The sequence below is a fragment of the Lethenteron reissneri genome, chromosome 28, assembly GCF_015708825.2.
Source record: "Lethenteron reissneri isolate LAM-NWPU_2019-01 chromosome 28, ASM1570882v1, whole genome shotgun sequence".
NCBI classification, from domain to species: domain Eukaryota; kingdom Metazoa; phylum Chordata; class Hyperoartia; order Petromyzontiformes; family Petromyzontidae; genus Lethenteron; species Lethenteron reissneri.
The window spans coordinates 1988592-2007442 of NC_083806.1; the positions used below are offsets into that span (position 1 = coordinate 1988592).

General features: G+C 54.7%; 1 protein-coding gene across 1 annotated transcript in view; it reads right to left on the bottom strand.

Annotated features, from left to right (window-relative positions):
- Positions 1–14866, bottom strand: part of LOC133348803 (LHFPL tetraspan subfamily member 7 protein-like) — a 78729-nt gene extending 63863 nt beyond the window's left edge. The window contains exon 1 of the mRNA XM_061561817.1: positions 11869–14866. Coding sequence (XP_061417801.1) covers positions 11869–12201 — 333 coding nt within the window. The 5' untranslated portion in view covers positions 12202–14866. The remainder of the gene's footprint in view (positions 1–11868) is intronic.
- Between the last annotated feature and the right edge of the window lie 3985 nt (positions 14867–18851).

Below are 18851 nucleotides of genomic sequence, written 5' to 3' on the forward strand. Positions count from 1 at the left end.
TGGGAGGGGGTGGGAGTGGATGGGAGGGGGTGGGAGGGAGTGGATGGGAGCGGGAGGGAGGGAGGGGGTGGGAGGGAGTGAGAGGGAGTGGATGGGAGTGGGAGGGGGTGGGAGGGGGTGGATGGGAGGGGGTGGGAGGGAGGGGGTGGGAGGGAGTGGATGGGAGGGGGTGGGAGGGAGGGGGTGGGAGGGAGTGGATGGGAGGGGGTGGGAGGGGGTGGGAGGGAGGGGGTGGGAGGGAGTGGATGGGAGGGGGTGGGAGAGAGGGAGTGGATGGGAGGGGGGTGGGTAGGAGTGGATGGGAGGGGGTGGGAGGGAGTGGATGGGAGTGGGAGGGAGGGAGGGGGTGGGAGGGGGGTGGGAGGGAGTGGATGGGAGGGGGTGGGAGAGAGGGAGTGGATGGGAGGGGGGTGGGTGGGAGTGGATGGGAGGGGGTGGGAGGGAGTGGATGGGAGTGGGAGGGAGGGAGGGGGTGGGAGGGGGGTGGGAGGGGGTGGATGGGAGGGGGTGGGAGGGAGGGGGTGGGAGGGAGTGGATGGGAGGGGGTGGGAGGGAGGGGGTGGGAGGGAGTGGATGGGAGGGGGTGGGAGGGGGTGGATGTGATGGGGTGGGAGGGAGTGGATGAGAGGGGGTGGGAGGGGGTGGGAGGGGGTGGGAGGGAGGGGGTGGGAGGGAGTGGATGGGAGGGGGTGGGAGAGAGGGAGTGGATGGGAGGGGGGTGGGAGGGAGTGGATGGGAGGGGGGTGGGAGGGAGTGGATGGGAGGGGGTGGATGGGAGTGGGAGGGAGGGGGGTGGAAGGGGGTGGATGGGAGGGGGGTAGGAGGGAGTGGAAGGGAGTGGAAGGGAGGGGGTGGGAGGGAGGGAGTGGAAGGGAGTGGAAGGGAGTGGGTGGGAGGGGGGTGGGAGGGGGGTGGAAGGGAGTGGAAGGGAGTGGGTGGAGGGAGTGGATGGGAGGGGTGGGAGTGGAGTGGATGGGAGAGGGGTGGGAGGGAGTGGATGGGAGGGGTGGATGGGAGTGGGAGGGAGTGGATGGGAGAGGGGTGGGATGTGAGTGAGTGGATGGGAGAGGGGTGGGAGTGAGTGAGTGGGAGGGGGTGGATGGGAGAGGGGTGGGAGGGGGGTGGGAGGGAGTGGATGGGAGAGGGGTGGGAGTGAGTGAGTGGGAGGGGGTGGATGGGAGTGGAAGGGAGTGGGAGGGGGGCCGCAGTGGAGGGGTCGAGGAGAGTGTCTCTGCCTCCCTCCCGCCTCTCTCAATCCCGCTCACCTCCTCGAGCCAAAAACACCCTGCCCCTGAGTTCACATTACTATCAATATTAGTATTCGCATTACTATTAATAGTACTATTCACATTACTATTAATAGTACTATTCACATTAATATTAGTATTCCCCTTACTATTCACTGTGCTCATTACTATTCACTGGGACGCAGGGTAGGCACTCTGTTCTGCGCACGCACGCGCGACGGCTTTTAGCATTCAGAGTGAAATCTACGCTGGTTGACAAATAACATCTTCCTCCGTCGCTCATCCTTATTAATCTTAGCAGCTCTTGAAAATAACAGCTTCATTACGGCACCCTAATGGTTTTAACTTTTTATCTCACTTTTGCGTTTCACGATTAAGATTGTCCTTTACATTTTAGGATTCTTAAGATGTCCGTTGTTACGAGGCCAGAGTTAATCGAACCAGATTGTCACTGCAGGTGGCACTGCGGTGACAGGTAGAGGAGCAGCCCTTCAACGGCTCACTCACGCCGCCGCTGGCGGAGCGGCCTCCACTGGAGGGAGTTCTTGAGGAGTATTATTGAGGAGGGGGCACCACGGTGGCTATGATATGTTAACTACCTCGCCTGGTCTACAGGAGGACGTGGGTTCCATCCCGACCCTGACGCCTGCTGCTGTATATTTGGAGTTTTCGTGTCTCTCTCTCATCATCATCGTGGTGGCTAGGATATGTTAACTACCTCGCCTGGTCTACAGGAGGTCGTGGGTTCGATCCCGACCCTGACGCCTGCTCTATATTTGCAGTTTTCGTGTCTCTCTCATCATCATCACGGTGGCTAGGAGATGTTAACTACCTCGCCTAGTCTACAGGAGGTCGTGGGTTCGATCCCGACCCTGACGCCTGCTGTATATTTGGAGTTTGCGTGTCTCTCTCTCATCATCATCGTGGTGGTGGCTAGGAGATGTTAACTACCGCGCCTGGTCTACAGGAGGTCGTGGATTCGATCCCGACCCTGACGCCTGCTGTATATTTGGAGTTTGCGTGTCTCTCTCATCATCATCGTGGTGGCTAGGAGATGTTAACTACCTCGCCTGGTCTACAGGAGGTCGTGGGTTCGATCCCGACCCTGACGCCTGTTCTATATTTGGAGTTTGCGTGTCTCTCTCTCTCATCATCATCACGGTGGCTAGGAGATGTTAACTACGTCGCCTGGTCTACAGGAGGTAGTGGGTTCGATCCCGACCCTGACGCCTGCTGTATATGTGGAGTCTGCATCTCTCTCTCCCCGTGGTCGCGTGGATTTTTCTCCGGGTCCTCCGGTTTTTTCCTCCACGTTGAGAAGATTTGTCTGCTGCTATAAACGTCCACACGATGGTGATGAGCCACTTGATGTGTGCTCGGGAGGTCGCTTCTGACAAAGAGCTTCATAGCTCAGTGAGCCTCACCTGGTAACATAAAAATACAAATGTGTTTCGTGTATTGGTGAACTCGTCGACGCTGAGTCAGGCGTCTTCGGAGAGATGGGAGTAGCCACACTTGACCCCACCATACGCGACCTTCCGATGATAGAGTAGCTGTGGTGGCGATCCCATTTAATCAGCTGGGTGGATAGAGGCAGTGTGGTGACGGGGGGCAGCGACGGGAGTGGTTGAGGATTTAAGAAACTTGTCAATTGTTCAGCTACCGCGCCTGGAGGCAGCTCCCCTCTCAAACAACGAAGTGGGTCAATGAATTGGCTTTAGCGTCACGAGTCGAACCCCCCCACGGAATATCTCCCGAGGTGGCTGGCACAGCGGGAGGTGAAACCATTAAAACTATCAACTATATTATTGACCCGTTAAGGCCCACAGAGATTTTTTTCACAAACGAGCTGGCTATCACATAGCACGTGGACATTTACAGCGGCAGCCAAAGCTTCTAAACGCGTGATGTTGATTCTAAATGTGGAGGGGAAACCCGGAGGACCCGGAGAAAAATCCACGCGACCACGGGGAGAGAGACACCGCAAACTCCAAATATACAGCAGCAGGCGTCAGGGTCAGGATCGAACTCACGACCTCCTGTAGACCAGGCGAGGTAGTTAACATCTCATAGCCACCGTGATGATGATGAGAGAGAAACACGCAAACTCCAAATATACAGCAGGCGTCAGGGTCGGGATCGAACTCACGACCTTCTGTAGACCAGGCGAGGTAGTTAACGTCTCATAGCCACCGCGACTGCAAACCACGGGCATAGCGAGCGTGCTCATGGATGTGGTGTGCCGGGATGAGGCGAAGCGCAGAGCCATTCCCTTGCTCTGCACGCGTGAGTCGTATTCACTCGGTCTCATACTCATCGATCCAAACTAAATCAATTTACAGAAACAGAATCTTCATTTATCCTGGAGAAATCCGATGTGCTATGAATCTCTTTTTCACAGATGTCTATGTAGAGACCTGCTACTACTGATACTACAGAGACCTACGACTGCTGCTACTACTGAGACCGGACTCTGCGAATCCACGACTCCGCGATGAGCGGTGGAGTGGCTGCGAGCATCACCACAGGAAGACAAAGACGGCCGGGCGTGGTGTTGGCCACCCACCCCCTCGTGTGCAGTGCCGGCCTTTATCGGTGCTCGCTAACAGCACTTGCCCCAACAGTCTGTTAAGGCTACACGGGGGCTTTGTCTTTGTGGTTCGGGTCACGGGCACCACCTCGTGTGGCCGGTCAACCCGAACAGGTGCTCACTAACAACAGCAACTCGCCCCTGTGTGTCACGTGTGCTGTGCGAGTTAGTGGGGAGCGGTGGCGTAGTGGTTAACGTGCTGTGCTTCGAACCCGACGACACCAGTTCAATTCCCGCTCAAGGTCCAACACCAGTGACAATTTATCTGAGCAGGTGCCGCGTCTCTCCTAGGTCGACTCAGCCTCAAACGAGGACCTGGTGCGGTGCGTAAACGACGCCACTGGAGAGACAAAGGCGGCCGGGGGTGGTGCTGACCACCCACCCCCTCGGTCTTTATAGGCGCTCGCTAACAGCACTTGCCCACAAAAGTCTGTTCAGGCTATACGGGGGATCTTTGTCTCTGTAGTTAGTGTGAGTGGGACGCCTGTTAAGGAGGCTCTGTGGGTGGGTGTGTGGGTGAGTGTGTGGGGGGGGGGTCCCTTGACAGTGATGAATGCCCCCCTCCCCCAATGCCTCTAGGGCCGAGTTGAAGAAATGCTGATGCAGCAGCGCACGTTGGCAGCGGCCGTGGGTGGCCCAAATCCACACCCCGTGCCACCCCCCATGATGCCAAGGGCGCCGCGGTGGCTAGGAGATGTTAACTACCTCGCCTGGTGTGCAGGAGTGCGTGGGTTCGATCCCAACCCTGACGCCTGCTGCTGTATATTTGGAGTTTGCGGTGTCTCTTTCTCTACTCCCGTAGTCTGCAACCTGATTTTAAACTAAAACCATAAACTATTTTTTTTATTTAAACAGGGAAGGCCCACTGAGCTACATGGGACGTTTTCAGAAGCGACCTGGCCACAAATGATAGCTCAGCGAAGTGGCTTATCACTTGAAAATGTAAATTACTCTAAACGCATTTTGGTTCTAAATGTAGAGGGGAAAACCCGTTTGACCCGTAGAAAAATCCACACGAGCACGGGGAGAGAGACACGCAAACTCCAAATATACAGCAGCAGGCGTCAAGCCCACGACCTCCTGTGTACCAGGCGAGGTAGTTAACATCTCCTAGCCACCGTGGCCCCCTCGTCTCCCGCCCAGCACCTGTGCGTGCCCTCCCAATGTCAACGCGCGCAATGTTTAAACTCGCGCACTTAAACAAACACATCTCCTGTGCAGCGGAATTATTTCCTCCGCGTGAAAAAAGCGTCGAGCCAAAAGGGAGTTCACCCAACCAAACTCGCCTCGCCGTGGTTAAGTAAACCAATTGACCAATGCAAAATTACAAATCTATTTGCTAAGCGGTGAGTGGGGATTGTGGGCTCGAGCGAGACACGCGGAGACGGAGCGAGCCTTCTGCGGGCCCAGGAGCGTGATGACGCAACCCGGGCCCTCTGTGTCCCTCAGCCAGAATTAATCCGAGCCTGGTTCCCATTGGTCGTGGAATGTTTCGTCTCTTCCACAACTGTGTTCAACCACCACGCTGCAGTTCACATCAACACACTCACCCTCTCATCCACCTACTCACCAAAGCACCCTCGGACTCACCCACTCACTCACCCACCTACTCACCCACCCTCGGACTCACCCACTCACTCACCTACCCACTTACACACCTATCCACCCACTAACCCATTCACTCATCCACCCAACCACCCACTCACTCACCCAACCAACCACCCATACACCCACTCACTCAACCACCAACCCACCCACACACCCATCCACCAACTCACCCACCCACACACCCACCCACCCACTCACCCACCCACTCACCCATCCACCAACTCACCCACACACCCACCCACACACTCACCACACCGCAGGTCACCTCACTTCTATCTGTCCGCTTCTTCCCTCGCACCGATCCACTTTGGGATTCCCTCCTCCCGTCATCGTCACCACCACCGCCACCATCGTATCCTCTCCCCGAACTCTCACAACCTCGCTCAATTCAAGAGACGTATTAACATATTACAGCGTTAACAGTGCCGCTTGTTGCTGGCCACTTGGCGTTGGGGGGCCTTTGGCCTTGTTCTCAGCAATCGTAATTATAATCATTATTATTTTTAGAGAGAAAAAAAATCACAGCAGTGTTTTGGTAAATTTGTTTGTTGGCAGAGCTGGAGGGGAGGTGGGGGGAGGGAGCCTGGACAATGCCCAGGTATCCCATCTGTTCCCCTCCCCATCTCCCCCTTCACTGAGACCCCCACGCACATCCTCAATCGCCCGTGCTGGCGGGGGGAGGGAGAGGGGAGGAGGAGGAGGAGGATGAGGAGGGAGAGGGGGGTGAGGGAGGTCACCCCAGCCCCTGCTGTTCGCTGCTTAAGGCGTTAAGCTCCGTAATCTGTCTGCATCTCGTCTCGCCAAACCCCGCCGCAGCCCCACGCTCCGGCGACTCCACGCAGCACCCCCCCACTCACCCACCCCATCGCCTACCCCCCATCCCTCTCCCCCCCCATCTCATCTGACAGGGAGGCGAGGGAGGTGGCAGCTCTTCCCCGGCGCCCGCTCGCCTCTCTCGGTGCCGCTTGGCGACCGTGGCCGAGGCTGGGTCGTGGTGCGTGAAACCCCACCGGGCGCGGTATTCATCACCGTGTGGTTATGACTATAGCACAGGCTCCTAGACAGTGTAACACGTAGTCGGCTTTTCGCGACCAATATTAGCCATTATAAAGGGTTTTTTATGGAGTTCATCATCATCATCACAATGCATGGCGAGTTAGCCCGGTGGAGGTGTCCACGGCACATGTCGTCATTTGTTTTTCACTTTCCTCTCTGTCTTGTGTTCATCTCTGGCTTGTGCCCAAGTGCTCAAGTGGTGGCCGCGTCTTTCTGCCACCAATCTCTAATGTCGACGTCGTCCTCAAGCCATTCTCTGTGAGGTCTTCCCCTCTGTCCAGGTCCTTCTATTTTTCCCGAACAACAACAACAACTTACAACACTTTACATTTCCCTGTTGTTGTCCATCCTACATGTGTCCAAATCGTGCCAGTTTCCTTCTCATCACTCCTGCATGATCAGGTCGTCTTCTTCGATGTGCAACATTTTTCTTACTTCTAAGTTGGTCACGCTGTGGGTCCAGCTTAGATGCAGCAGTAGCCTTCTGTAGCAATGCGTTTCGAGAACCAATATCTTATCTCTGTCAGTCTTTTTTGCGATGATTCCATACTTTTTTACAATCGGTCAGATCGCGTAAATATGTGTCGTTAACCCACCACCACCCGACACAACCAATTCGTAAGGTCTGGCAAATCGCCTGATGAAGCTGGTCGTAGTCACCAAGGAAACGTCGTAGTCAAATTGTAAATGGGTGTGGGCTTGCTCTCCAACACGCCGGTGTGCTGAAGTAGGAACTAACTGGCACGTTTTGTTTACGTGGCAAGCCCTTACGAATTATCTGCGTCGGGTGATATTACAGTATCCAAGTATTCATCAAACTCAATCTTCTCCTCACTCTATCACTTACTTTCTGGCCTCTCCCTCCACTGTGTAGAATGACCAGTGCCGGATGATCCTAGTAGCACAAGTAGCTACGTATGTAGCCACGGGCTCCGCACTTTCAAGGACCCCGCGCTAAATGCTTTCAAGCTATCAATTCCGGTTCAGTGATTCTACACTTGCTCTATTACTATAGTACTATACCGCCTTCAACTGTTATGAACGGCTGGGTGTTAAAGGTTAGCGATTTGTCGTATCATCTGTCTGTTTAGCAAATAAAAAAATACAATTACTTTACTATGAAAGTTAGAAAATGTACGTGTTTTAATATTTAAGTGTTTGTTTTAATTCAGGGCCCATTTACAACATATGCTACAGGCCCCGCACTAGCTTAATCCGACACTGAGAATGGCCACTGAGTGAAATGTCGCTCGTTACGTAACGTGCCCCCCCCCCCCCCCCCCATTCACAGGAGGCGCGTTATCGACGGGCACGTCGACTTTGGCTCTCCGTCCCGAGCACGGGTACACATAGTCCGCCCGAGTATCGCACGGACGCATCTGCTGCTGTTGACTTTGCGCGCTCGCTCGTTGCGTTTGCGAGTGGATTGTGTCTACCCCCGGGGTCAGAACTCGAGGGAGCAGGATTAAGAGTCTCATTGACAAGCACTGACCTGGCTCACCAAATTGACAAAGGCAAAACACGTCGGAGTATAAAGTACGCGGACGCGGGGCGATGAAAGTGACGAGGAATTGGCACAAAAAAGCAACCGCGTCACCTGTGAGATCGACGTGCGCGCGCGTGTGTGGAGTGGTGGGAAGGGCGAGAAATGAATGCGAAATAGAATCGAATCGTACGGCTCCCTTGCGCCGGGGAGCGGTAAGCGGAGCGGTAAGCGGAGCGGTAAGCGCGCTGCGCTAAGAACTCGGGAGACCAAGATCGATTCCCGCACATGGGAATCGATCAGTGACGATTATCTGAATCGGTCCTGGGCCTCCCCTAGGTCGACTCAACCATAAATAAGTACCTGATGCCGTGTGTAAACTTCGCCACGAGGGAGACAAATGCGGCCGGGCGTGATGCTGGCCACTCTCCCCCTCGTGTGCTGTGCCGGCCTTCATAGGTGCTCGCAGAACAGCCTTTCCCCAACAGTCTGTAAAGGCTACACGGGAGAACTTTGTTTTTGTGTGGAGTGGTGGTACGGCTCCCTTGCGCTGTGAAGCCAGTTCGATTCCCGGCTACGGCTGACATCAGTGTCCTGGACCTCCACTAGGTCGACTCAGCCTTAAAATGGTACCCCGTGCGGTTTGGCGATCACGGCCCGTGCCGTGCCTGACATGCGCTCGCTAACAGCGCTTGCGCCAACAGCCCATTTTGGCTACACGGGGGACCTTTGTCTTTGTAAATACACAGCGTAGCGTAATATCCCACGGGAGGACTCATCATCACTTGACGAGGTGAATCGTTGTGGAGATTGATTGATTGCATGACCGCGTAAGATCATCAGATGTAACACCACACGCTCCGGGGAATAGCACCCTCCCCACCTCCCCCACCCCAGAGAAACCCCCTGTTCACCCCCTGTTCATCCCCTGTTCACCTGTTGTACACCCCCTGTTCACCCCCTGTTCATCCCTTGTTCACCTGTTGTACACCCCCTGTTCACCCCCTGTTCACCCCCTGTTCACCTGTTGTACACCCCCTGTTCACCCCCTGTTCATCCCTTGTTCACCCCTTGTTCACCTTTTGTACACCCCTTGTTCACCCCCTGTTCAACTCTTGATTCACCCCCTGTTCACCCCCTGTTCACCCCCTGTTCACCCCCTGTTCATCCCCTGTTCATCCCCTTGTTCACCCCCTGTTCACGCCCTGTTCAACTCTTGATTCACCGCCTGTTCACCATCTGTTCACCCCTTGTTCACCCCCTGTTCACCCCCTGTTCACCCCCTGTTCATCCCCTGTTCATCTCCTGTTCACCCCCTGTTCACCCCCTGTTCACCCCCTGTTCATCCCCTGTTCACCCCCTGTTCACCCTCTGTTCACCCCTTGTTCACTTCCTGTTCATCTCCTGTCCATCTTCTGTTCATCCCCTGTTCACCCCCTGTTCATCCCCTGTTCGCCCTTGTTCGCCCCCTGTTCACTGCCTGTTCATCTCCTGTCCATCCCCTGTTCATCCCCTGTTCATCCCCTGTTCATCCCCTGTTCACCACCTGTTAATCTCCTGTTCACCCCCTGTTTATCCCCTGTTCACCCCCTTTTCACCCCCTGTTCACCCCTTGTTCTCTTCCTGTTCATCTCCTGTCCATCCCCTGTTCACCCCCTGTTCATCCCCTGTTCATCCCTTGTTCACCCCTTATTCATCCTCTGTTCATGCCCTGTTCACCCCCATACGAGGATCATACATCACCCGCAAATGAGCCCGGTCTCATCAGATCGCGGAAGCTAAGTGGGACTTGAGCCTGGTTCGATCTCGGATGGGCGACCACCAACTAGAATCCAGCTCGTGATGCGCAGCTGCAGGGATTTATGGATCCATATACCAGCAGAACACCGGTCTAAGTCACCACACTCACAGATTATTAGTATTATTGGCTTTCCGGATGCAAATTATTCAATATCATTTGTTTAAGGAAACCCAAGCCCCGATTCTGACGTTCTGGGTCTCATCAGCAGATGCTGCTGCGTCACCAGATGCGATTGGTAACAGCACATATATTGCCTCTGCATAACAGGTTGTTATAGGTCCTACGAATCTCGCCTGGTATGCAGCAACAAGTCGTGGGTTCGATCCCTACCCAGACGTCTTCTGTATGTTTGGAGTTTGCGGTGTGTCTCTCCCCGTCGTCGCGTGGATTTTTCTCTGGTTCCTCCGTTTTTTCCCCTCTACATCTATAAACGCGCGTTTAGAATATTTGGCAGCTTTAAATTTCCACGTAATAAGCCACTTCGTTGAGCTATCATTTGTGGCCAGGTCGCTTGTGAAAAAATGTCTATGTAGCGCAGCACACCCGACCTGGTAAAATGAAAAAAAGTTTAGTTTATAGTTTCCAGGTTGTGGGCAGCAGAGGACAGTCCAGCAACATTCATGGTTGGACTGTACGTCTATGCTGCCCGCCTTTACCAACGCAACATGACCGAACCAGCGTGGTGATTTATGGTCAAATAACCCCGACGACTCTCACGGCGTAGAGAGGCCCTCACCCTGTAGTGGACTGACACATTGGGCCGTACGCGTAGATGTACAGTACTGGAGTCCACGACTACCGCCACCACCATCGCGTGTATCCACCAGTGGTGGCTGCAGTTGGCCCTTCCAAGCAACACGTGCACTGCTTGATATGCATTGCAGTATCTCCGTGAGGTCTCTATGTGACTCTGTGGGTCTCTATGTGAGTCAGTGGGTTTCTATCTGAATCTGTGGGTTTCTATCTGATTCTATGGGTCTCTACGCGAGTCTGTGGGTTTCTATGTGAATCTGTGGGGTTCTATCTGATTCTATGGGTCTCTACGCGAGTATGTGGGTTTCTATGTGAATCTGTGGGTTTCTATCTGATTCTATGGGCGTCTACGCGAGTCTGTAGCTTTCTATGTGAATCTGTGGGTTTCTATCTGATTCTATGGGTCTCTACGCGAATATGTGGGTTTCTATGTGAACCTGTGGGTTTCTATCTGATTCTATGTGCGTCTACGCGAGTCTGTAGGTTTCTATGTGAATCTGTGGGGTTCTATCTGATTCTATGGGTCTCTACGCGAGTCTGTGGGTTTATATGGGAATCTGTGGGTCTCTATGTGAATCTGTGGATTTCTATCTGATTCTATGGGTCTCTATGCGAGTCTGTGGGTTTCTATGGGAATCTGTGGGTCTCTATGCGAGTCTATGAGTCTCTAGTACTGATGATGAAGCCAGCACCGAGACGCGTCATCTCCTGAGCCGAGAAATCCCGACACGGAATTTGCTGCCTCCTCAACCTGGAGCCACGTACCACCACTGCTCGGTACTAATTTAAGGCTAAGTCGACCTGGAGGGAACCCACGACTGGTTCCACAGATACAGACACCAATCACTGCTAGTGGGCACCACGGAAGGGGCTTGAACCCTGGACACGGGAATCGCAGGTCACTGCGCACTATGGGCACAACTCTCCATATACATTACACACACACACACCTCACCTACCAGTACTCATCACAACAAATATGAAGATCCCCCGTATAGCCTTAACAGACTGTGAAGGCCGGAACGGCACCCGAGGGAGCGGGTGGCCAGCACCACGCCCGGCCGCCTCAGTCTCCCCAGTGGCGAAGATCTCGTGTCGCCGGGTGCACTAACCACTGCGCCACCGGTCCCACTCACCACACCACTGCTCTCCACCCCTCTCACACTGCCACGTGCCCCTCTCACCTGCCACGTGTTTTTAATCCTAGCACGTGCCCCCCTAACCTGCCACGTGCCCCCCACATCTGCCACGTGTTCTCAATTATGCCAAGTGCCCCCCCCCCCCCCACATCTGCCACGTGTCCTCAATCCTGCCAAGTGGCCCGCCTCACCTGCCACGCCGCCGAGGGGATGTCCCCGAAGCGCCCCCTGCCTCCGTACGTGCTGCACGCGTGCGTCGCCACCTGCCCGGGCCCCGAGCCTCCTCCTCCCGCGGGGCCTCCCAGGGGCACGGAGCCGGGGGTCGGCCCCCCTCCGCAGTAGCCGAAGAGGCCGAGGCTGACCATGCCGGCTCCCCCGACCCCTGCCACACCGCCGCTGCCGCCACCGCTGGCGGCACTGGCCGCGGTCCGGGCGAGCCAGGCGGGGGAGACGAGTCCCAGGCTGCAGGCTGCGAGCAGGGCGAGCGACAGCAGGCACCAGAAGCAGGCCACGCACGTGAGCATCGCGGCCGCGGCGTGCGCGCCGAGATGCGGCACCGCTAGAGGTGGGGGTGGTGGCGGTTGTGGTGCTTGATAGTCCTGATGGTGCTCGCGAACAGCACCTGCCCCGACAGCCTGAATGGGCTATATGGGGGATCTTTGTCTTTAGTAGTGGTGGTGGTTGTGGTGGCCCTTCAACGCGCGCACAGGGTGCGCAGCGTGGACTCCCGATGGTTCAGTTCGCGGCGGTGGCGGCTGCGTGCGGGAGCCACTCGGCTGGAGCTCCTGCAGTCGCAGCAGTCGCAGTAGCAGGAGGTGGAGGAGGAGGAGGAGTTGGAGGCAGGGGTGCAGGAGCAGTTGGAAGGCCGTGCATCCACATGGCTCTGTTGAGTAAATTCACGTTCACGGCCCTGAAGCGCTCGGGCTGCGATAAAGCGGTCGTGGTGATGGTGGTGGTGATATTCAAGCCACAGCTCGTGGTGTCCGCATCCCCTGATCTTCCATTCGGCAACGGGCAGTGGCGGAGCGTGGTTGGCGTGAACCCAGTCCAATCGCTCCCCTCTTATTCGGCCCGTGGGGCCTCCGGTGTATTTGCTGCACCGCGCGCGCACTCAGCAACCGCGATGACCTCCACTGATCCTCGTTACGATCTTCTCTCACCTCGCCACGAACTTGCAGAAAATATTCCTCTCGCTTGATTATTATAACTGTCGAAGCACGAATGCACGCGCTCTAAGCGGGGCGGGTGGGCGGGGGTGATTGGTTGCGTCCAGCGTCGACATGACCCTACAGTGCGACAGGTTAAACGTAGACCGATCAAGTAAACTGCGAGAATGTGAGAGGGAGATCTATACGAAGATGTTTTGACTGGTCTAGCACTGGTCCATTACTCTTATCACTTGTATCGCTGCTCTATGACTGGTCTATCAATGGTTTATCACCGGTCTACCACTGGTCTCTATGACTGGGCTATAACTGCTCGCTCTATCAGTGCTCTATAACTGGGCTATCATCCTCAGCCGGGGAGCTGTCTGCGGTGCTGACGCACGCTGTTGGCCGGAGGCTGCGTTATCGGCACCCCACGTTTGTGGATTAACCCCTCCACCCATTAAACGAGTCACATTCAACGTTGCACTGGCAATAGGTAAATGTGCAAGCCCTGCAACTGTGTGCTCACGCCGCTGCTGGCGGGAGGGGGACTCCGCTAGAGGAAGATCCAGAGAGCCCCTCGAGAGAAAACACAAACGCGCTATGTAAATAGAGCACAGAAAGCAACCTATTAAATAAATGCAATGGAAGACTGCACAATGTTCAATGCGTCTGCGTAGCCGTTGACACCCGCGCACACGAGACCACGTTAATTGGAAACTCTTATCACGAGCTCGTTAAAAATTAAGTAGGGCAGCAGCTGTTGTTGGGAAGAGAGGGCGACTCGAACAGCCCATTGCCACACCGGAGACGCGATCCTAATCTCTGTGCGGTAATGCCACCCGGATCCTGTAAGCCGCGTCCCATATAGCGACGTGAATATTTGTAACTACACACACACAAAGACAAAGATCCCCCGTATAGCCTTAGCGGACTGTTGGGGAAAAAGTGCTATTAGCGAGCAGCACCTATGAAGGCCGGGACCGTACACGAGGGGGTTGGTTGTCAGAACCACGCCCGGACGCCTTTGTCTCCCGAGTAACAATGTTTACACACCGCACCAGGTAATCATTTGAGGCTGAGTCAACCTATGCGAGGCCCAGGACCGGTGCAGACAATCGTCACTGGCGTTGGTGGCCGTGAGCGGGAATCGAACTCGGGCCACTGAGGTCGAGGCGTAGCGTACCAACCACTACACTACCACTATAATAAATACAGCCCAACACACACAGACACGTACAAAAACAAAGACAACGACCCCCGTGTAGCCTTAACAGACTGTTGGGGCAAGTGCTGTTAGCGAGTAGCACCTATGAAGGCCAACCCTGCGAACTAGGGGGTGGGTGGCCAGCACCACGCCCGGCCGCATTCGTCTCCCCAGTGGCGATGTTTACACTCCGCAGCGGGTACTCATTTGAGGCTGAGTCAACGTAGGTGAGGCCCGGTTCAGATAATCGTCACTGGCGTTGGCGGCAATGAGAGGGAATCGAACTCGGGTCACCGGGGCCGTAGCGCATCGCGCTAACCACTACACTACACTCCCAACAAACAACAACAACAACAACAACCGCCAAATAACAACAAATAACTAATGCGCCCTAACGCACCGCCACCCAGCCTGGCCGCGCACCCACACTACAGTCGCGTTCTCTGGCGTATGGCGGCGGGAAGTTGGTCAGCAGCGATGGTCACGTCGGAGTCGAGGACGGCGAGTCGTGGGGGGGGGGGGGGGCGGCGTCACGAGTCGCCTGGTGGACATGGGAGGAGTCGCTGACGGAGGATGACGGCGTGACCCGCGCGATGTTCACCGTCAGATGTTGGTCACCGCAGCCGCACTCTGAGTCATTCTTAATTGTACAGTTACAAATTATAATGATACTGATGATGATGATAATAGGCATAAACCTACAATAACCTGTTGGTGTAGCGGATGTGATGAGTACAGGCTGTGTGTGTGTGTCCTGTTGGCTTGTGAGCTCCTGGAGGCGCGCGCCGCGTGTGCTGCTGCTGGAGCACGGCAGGGAGGGAGGGAGGAGTGGCGGAGAAGATGCTCTCAATACTCGCCCCACGCTCTCGCAGCGCTCTCCTCTCTCTCACCCAGCCCACCTCTCTCCTACTCTCTCCCTCCCCTCCCTCCCTCCCTTCCCTCCCTCCCCCTTCCTCCCTCCCCGCCTCCCCTTCATTCCTCAACGCTTTGGACATTTTTTGGGGGACAAATAATTGACTTTGATCATCGGGATACGGTAATGGGTATTCGTTCATCCATAATCAGCCACGATGAATCTACTGCTGGATGAAGGCCTCGCTAAGCCGCCGCCTCTCGATCTTGCGATGTGTAACAAAGACAAAGATCCCCCCCCCTATATAGCCTTACCAGACTCTTGGGACAAGTGCTGTTTGCGAGCACCTATGAAAGCCGGCAAGTGCACACAAGGGGGTGGTTGGCCAGACCACGCCCGGCCGCCTTTGTATCCCAAGTGGCGATGTATTCACACCGCACCAGGTACTCATTTGAGGCTGGGTCGACCTAGGGGTGGCCCAGGACCGATTTGAGATAATCGTCACTGGGTGTTGGCCGTGAGAAGGAAATCGAACTTGGGTCGCCGGGTTCGTAACGCAGCGCGCTAACCGCTACACTACCGCGATGCATAATGATCCAAATAGCACCCGCACACGAGATGATTGCTTCACTCCATCTCCACGGTTAAAGGGTTGCACAAAAAGGTCGGCAACCTAACCGCTTAAATCGTGGTGAAGTATGGTCAAATAACCTGCACGGCCCGCACAGGCGTCGGTTGGGGAGGCCTTCATCCAGCAGTGGGTTCACAGAAGGGCTCCTACACGCACAGGCGAACTGATGACAGCACAACACAATAAGAATAAACGATGTGATCATTTGTAATGCATCCATCATGAGCTGGTTAGCCGTACCCTGTACGTAGCTGTCAATTAATTGCTGTTGCGGGCTCACTGAAGGGAGGAGGAGGAGGAGGCGGAGGGTGATGGTGGCTGTGGATTAAAGGGGACGCGAAGCTGGGTACGGTACAACGCACGTTGCCGGCAACAGCAACGTCGCTCGCCTGGGTAGCTGCCCCTGGCTGCTGCTGCTGCTGCAGGGCTCTACGATGAGGTTGGTAACGACGCTGGACCGCCGCGTGTGGTTCGGCCGCGATGTCCGACGTTTCGCTTCGCGTGCCGGGAGCGTCTTCAATTCAGTTCAGCGAAACAACTTCAGCAAAGGGAAGCCTTCGTTCGGGTTCGCCTCTAACCCCTGAAGCATTATAAGCCACGTAGACAATCATCTCGCCCAATAGCCAATCAGTGCAACATTCAATACCACTGTGTGTAGCCTGACAATGAAAATAAAAGTATCGATTGCAACGTTTCGGGCAATGGCCCTTCTTCACAGCACATGAAAAAGTGTCATCGCCCGAGACATCGCCGCTTTTATAGATTCCTTTTGAGGCTGCAGTGCTGCCTAATGATGAACGTGTTGAGTTTCGTTTTTCTGTATTACTATTTGTGCTCGTGCACCACTGCCAGCGCAGCAGCGTGAACATATAATTAGTTTGATACTTCAATTAGTGGGGCTATGATGCGTGCAGTGGCGGATACATCGACTGTGCGGACCGTGTTGAAGTAACAGGCCTCACGTGGCCGCGGGTCGCGTGAAATTCAGTCGCTTCAGGCAAGCGGGCGGTCCAATCTCCCGGCTCACGCCGACGGTGGAACCACGGCTATGAACGCACGGGGGTTGTGCGCGTGGCGCAGTGGTTTGCGCGCAGCATTACCAACCCCGGCCACATAAGTTCGATTCCCGGCCGCAGCTAACATCAGTGTTGAGTGATATCCGAACTGGTCCAGGGCCTTCGCCTCGGCGGACTCGGCTTTAAAATGAGTACCTGGTGCGGTGTGTTCAACGATCCCCATCAGTATTGGGGAGACAAAGGCAGTCGGGTGTGGTGCTGGCCACACCACCCACTTCGTGCGTCGTTTCGACCTTCATCGTCGCTCGCTCTCAGCACTCGCCCCAACAGTCCACACGAGGGACATTTGTCTCTGTTATAATTTTAAGCTTCGTGACTGCAAGGATTCATACTTTGTTTTTTTCGGTAAAGTCACGTAGGTAAAAAATCTAATCAAATAAATGAAAACAACTAAATTAAGCGGTTGTGCTTTCGCTACGTTGTCCCCACCTGAAGAAGGACGCTTGTGTTGCGCCCGAAACGTCGTGATTTAATTTAGTTGTTTTCATTTATTTTATTATTTACCTACGTGACTCTACCGAAAAAAAGCCAAAGACTATTTGTATTTGTCTCTCGTGCGTCATCCCCACAGTGATTGTCCCTCGCGCGAGCGGCAGCGCGCAGAAGGCGCCAGATAATTATTTGCGTCTGTATCTCTGTGTACACAGCTCGTCGAACTTTCACGACCTGAGCCCTCTGTCTCTGCATCCCTCTCTCTCCTCTCCTGTCTCTCCCCATCGCTCTCTCGCTCGCACATTCGTAAAATGTCACCAGTGTCATTCGTGAGAGTAAACAACAGCAGAGCCTTCTCAAACTGCAGGCCCCGCGCCTCCAGCACGGTCCATGAGCGCCAACACCCTCGCGCACAATGTGGGGGGGGGGGACGTGTTTGTATTCGTCAGGGTTTCATTTGTTCTCGAAAAAAAAATTCACGTCCGCCGAGGAGATGGAGCGATGGAATCAGTGAGTGCGCGGGTACTAGGTGCGTGGTTGTTACGTCGTAGGGTCGATGAAGGGAAGGCCTTCATCCATCAGTGGATTGAGCACGGCCTGATGATGACGGTGTAATGGATAGCTGGTTGACCGGGAGATGGCAGGTGACTTGTTGCGAGAGGGAAACTGGAGTGGAGTTGCCGGGCGATGAAATATTTTCACGTTCACCGACCCGGCCCGCTATCAATCCCTGGGTATTGTCATACTTTGGGTGGAGCGGTAGCGCAGTGGTTAGCTCACTGCTCTATAAACCCGACAATTTGATATCGATTCGTGGCTATGAACAACATCAGCGCCACCCTAACTACCCCCCCCCCCCATTCACTAACCCGCACTAACTAGCGATGGTCAAGTATGGTCATGCCCGGCAAGGGGTGAAAGAGGCCTTCATCCAGCAGTGGATTGACTGCACATGAAATATAAATTATCACCCTTTGCACACATCGGTTGCGCTCAATGCAGGCGGTGTCATGCTGTCATTACAATAATTTCGGGCACATTCAAATTAGTGCTGCGTTCAGACACTTATGGATTCTGAACAATTAACACGATTATTATTTATTATTCTCAATCAACGAGAGAACCCATCATCGGAAGAGAATGTGTGCAGACAGAGATAAAGTATAATTAATTTATATATTTTTTTAAATGTGGACACTCTTGAGACAAACATTTCTCTGCAACATCTCGAGGACAGACTCTCATGCCCTCTGCTGAACGCGCATGGGCACAGCATTCACGTGCATCGCTCACAGCGGCACCTCCGCGGGAGTCGTCCTCTGAGATGTATTTTTCATCCTTCGCGCTACCATTCCGTCAGCAGTCTTGGCCATCGCGATATATTGGCCCAAGAAAATCACCTTCCGTAGTTTTACTCACTGATGTCTCTTGCTATATGCGTGTGTTCTCTGATCCATGGAGGAGGCTCGTGAAAGGCGCTACTGGTCAGTTGGAGGTAGTCGCCCTTCAACAACAACGGAGGGCGGAGGAGCGACGCTCACAAGAACGAGCAGAACGCCGGGCAGATAAAATCCAGCAAGTTGGCACAGTAGCGGGCACAGCTGGTGCATCTGCCAGTCATCTCAGTCAGTCAACGCATGGCACCTGCTGGGTCTGTCCTGTGACCTCCTGTCAGCGAGCCTTCGACACGTCACATGGACTTAAATGCACCTAGCCTGGCACTTAGTGGCGAATGGCAGCTGTTGTTATTGTTCTTATATCCACGTGCTCCTCTTTCTGTCTCTCGGTGGAATTCCCACCATGCATCTATACAATGATTTGTACCTA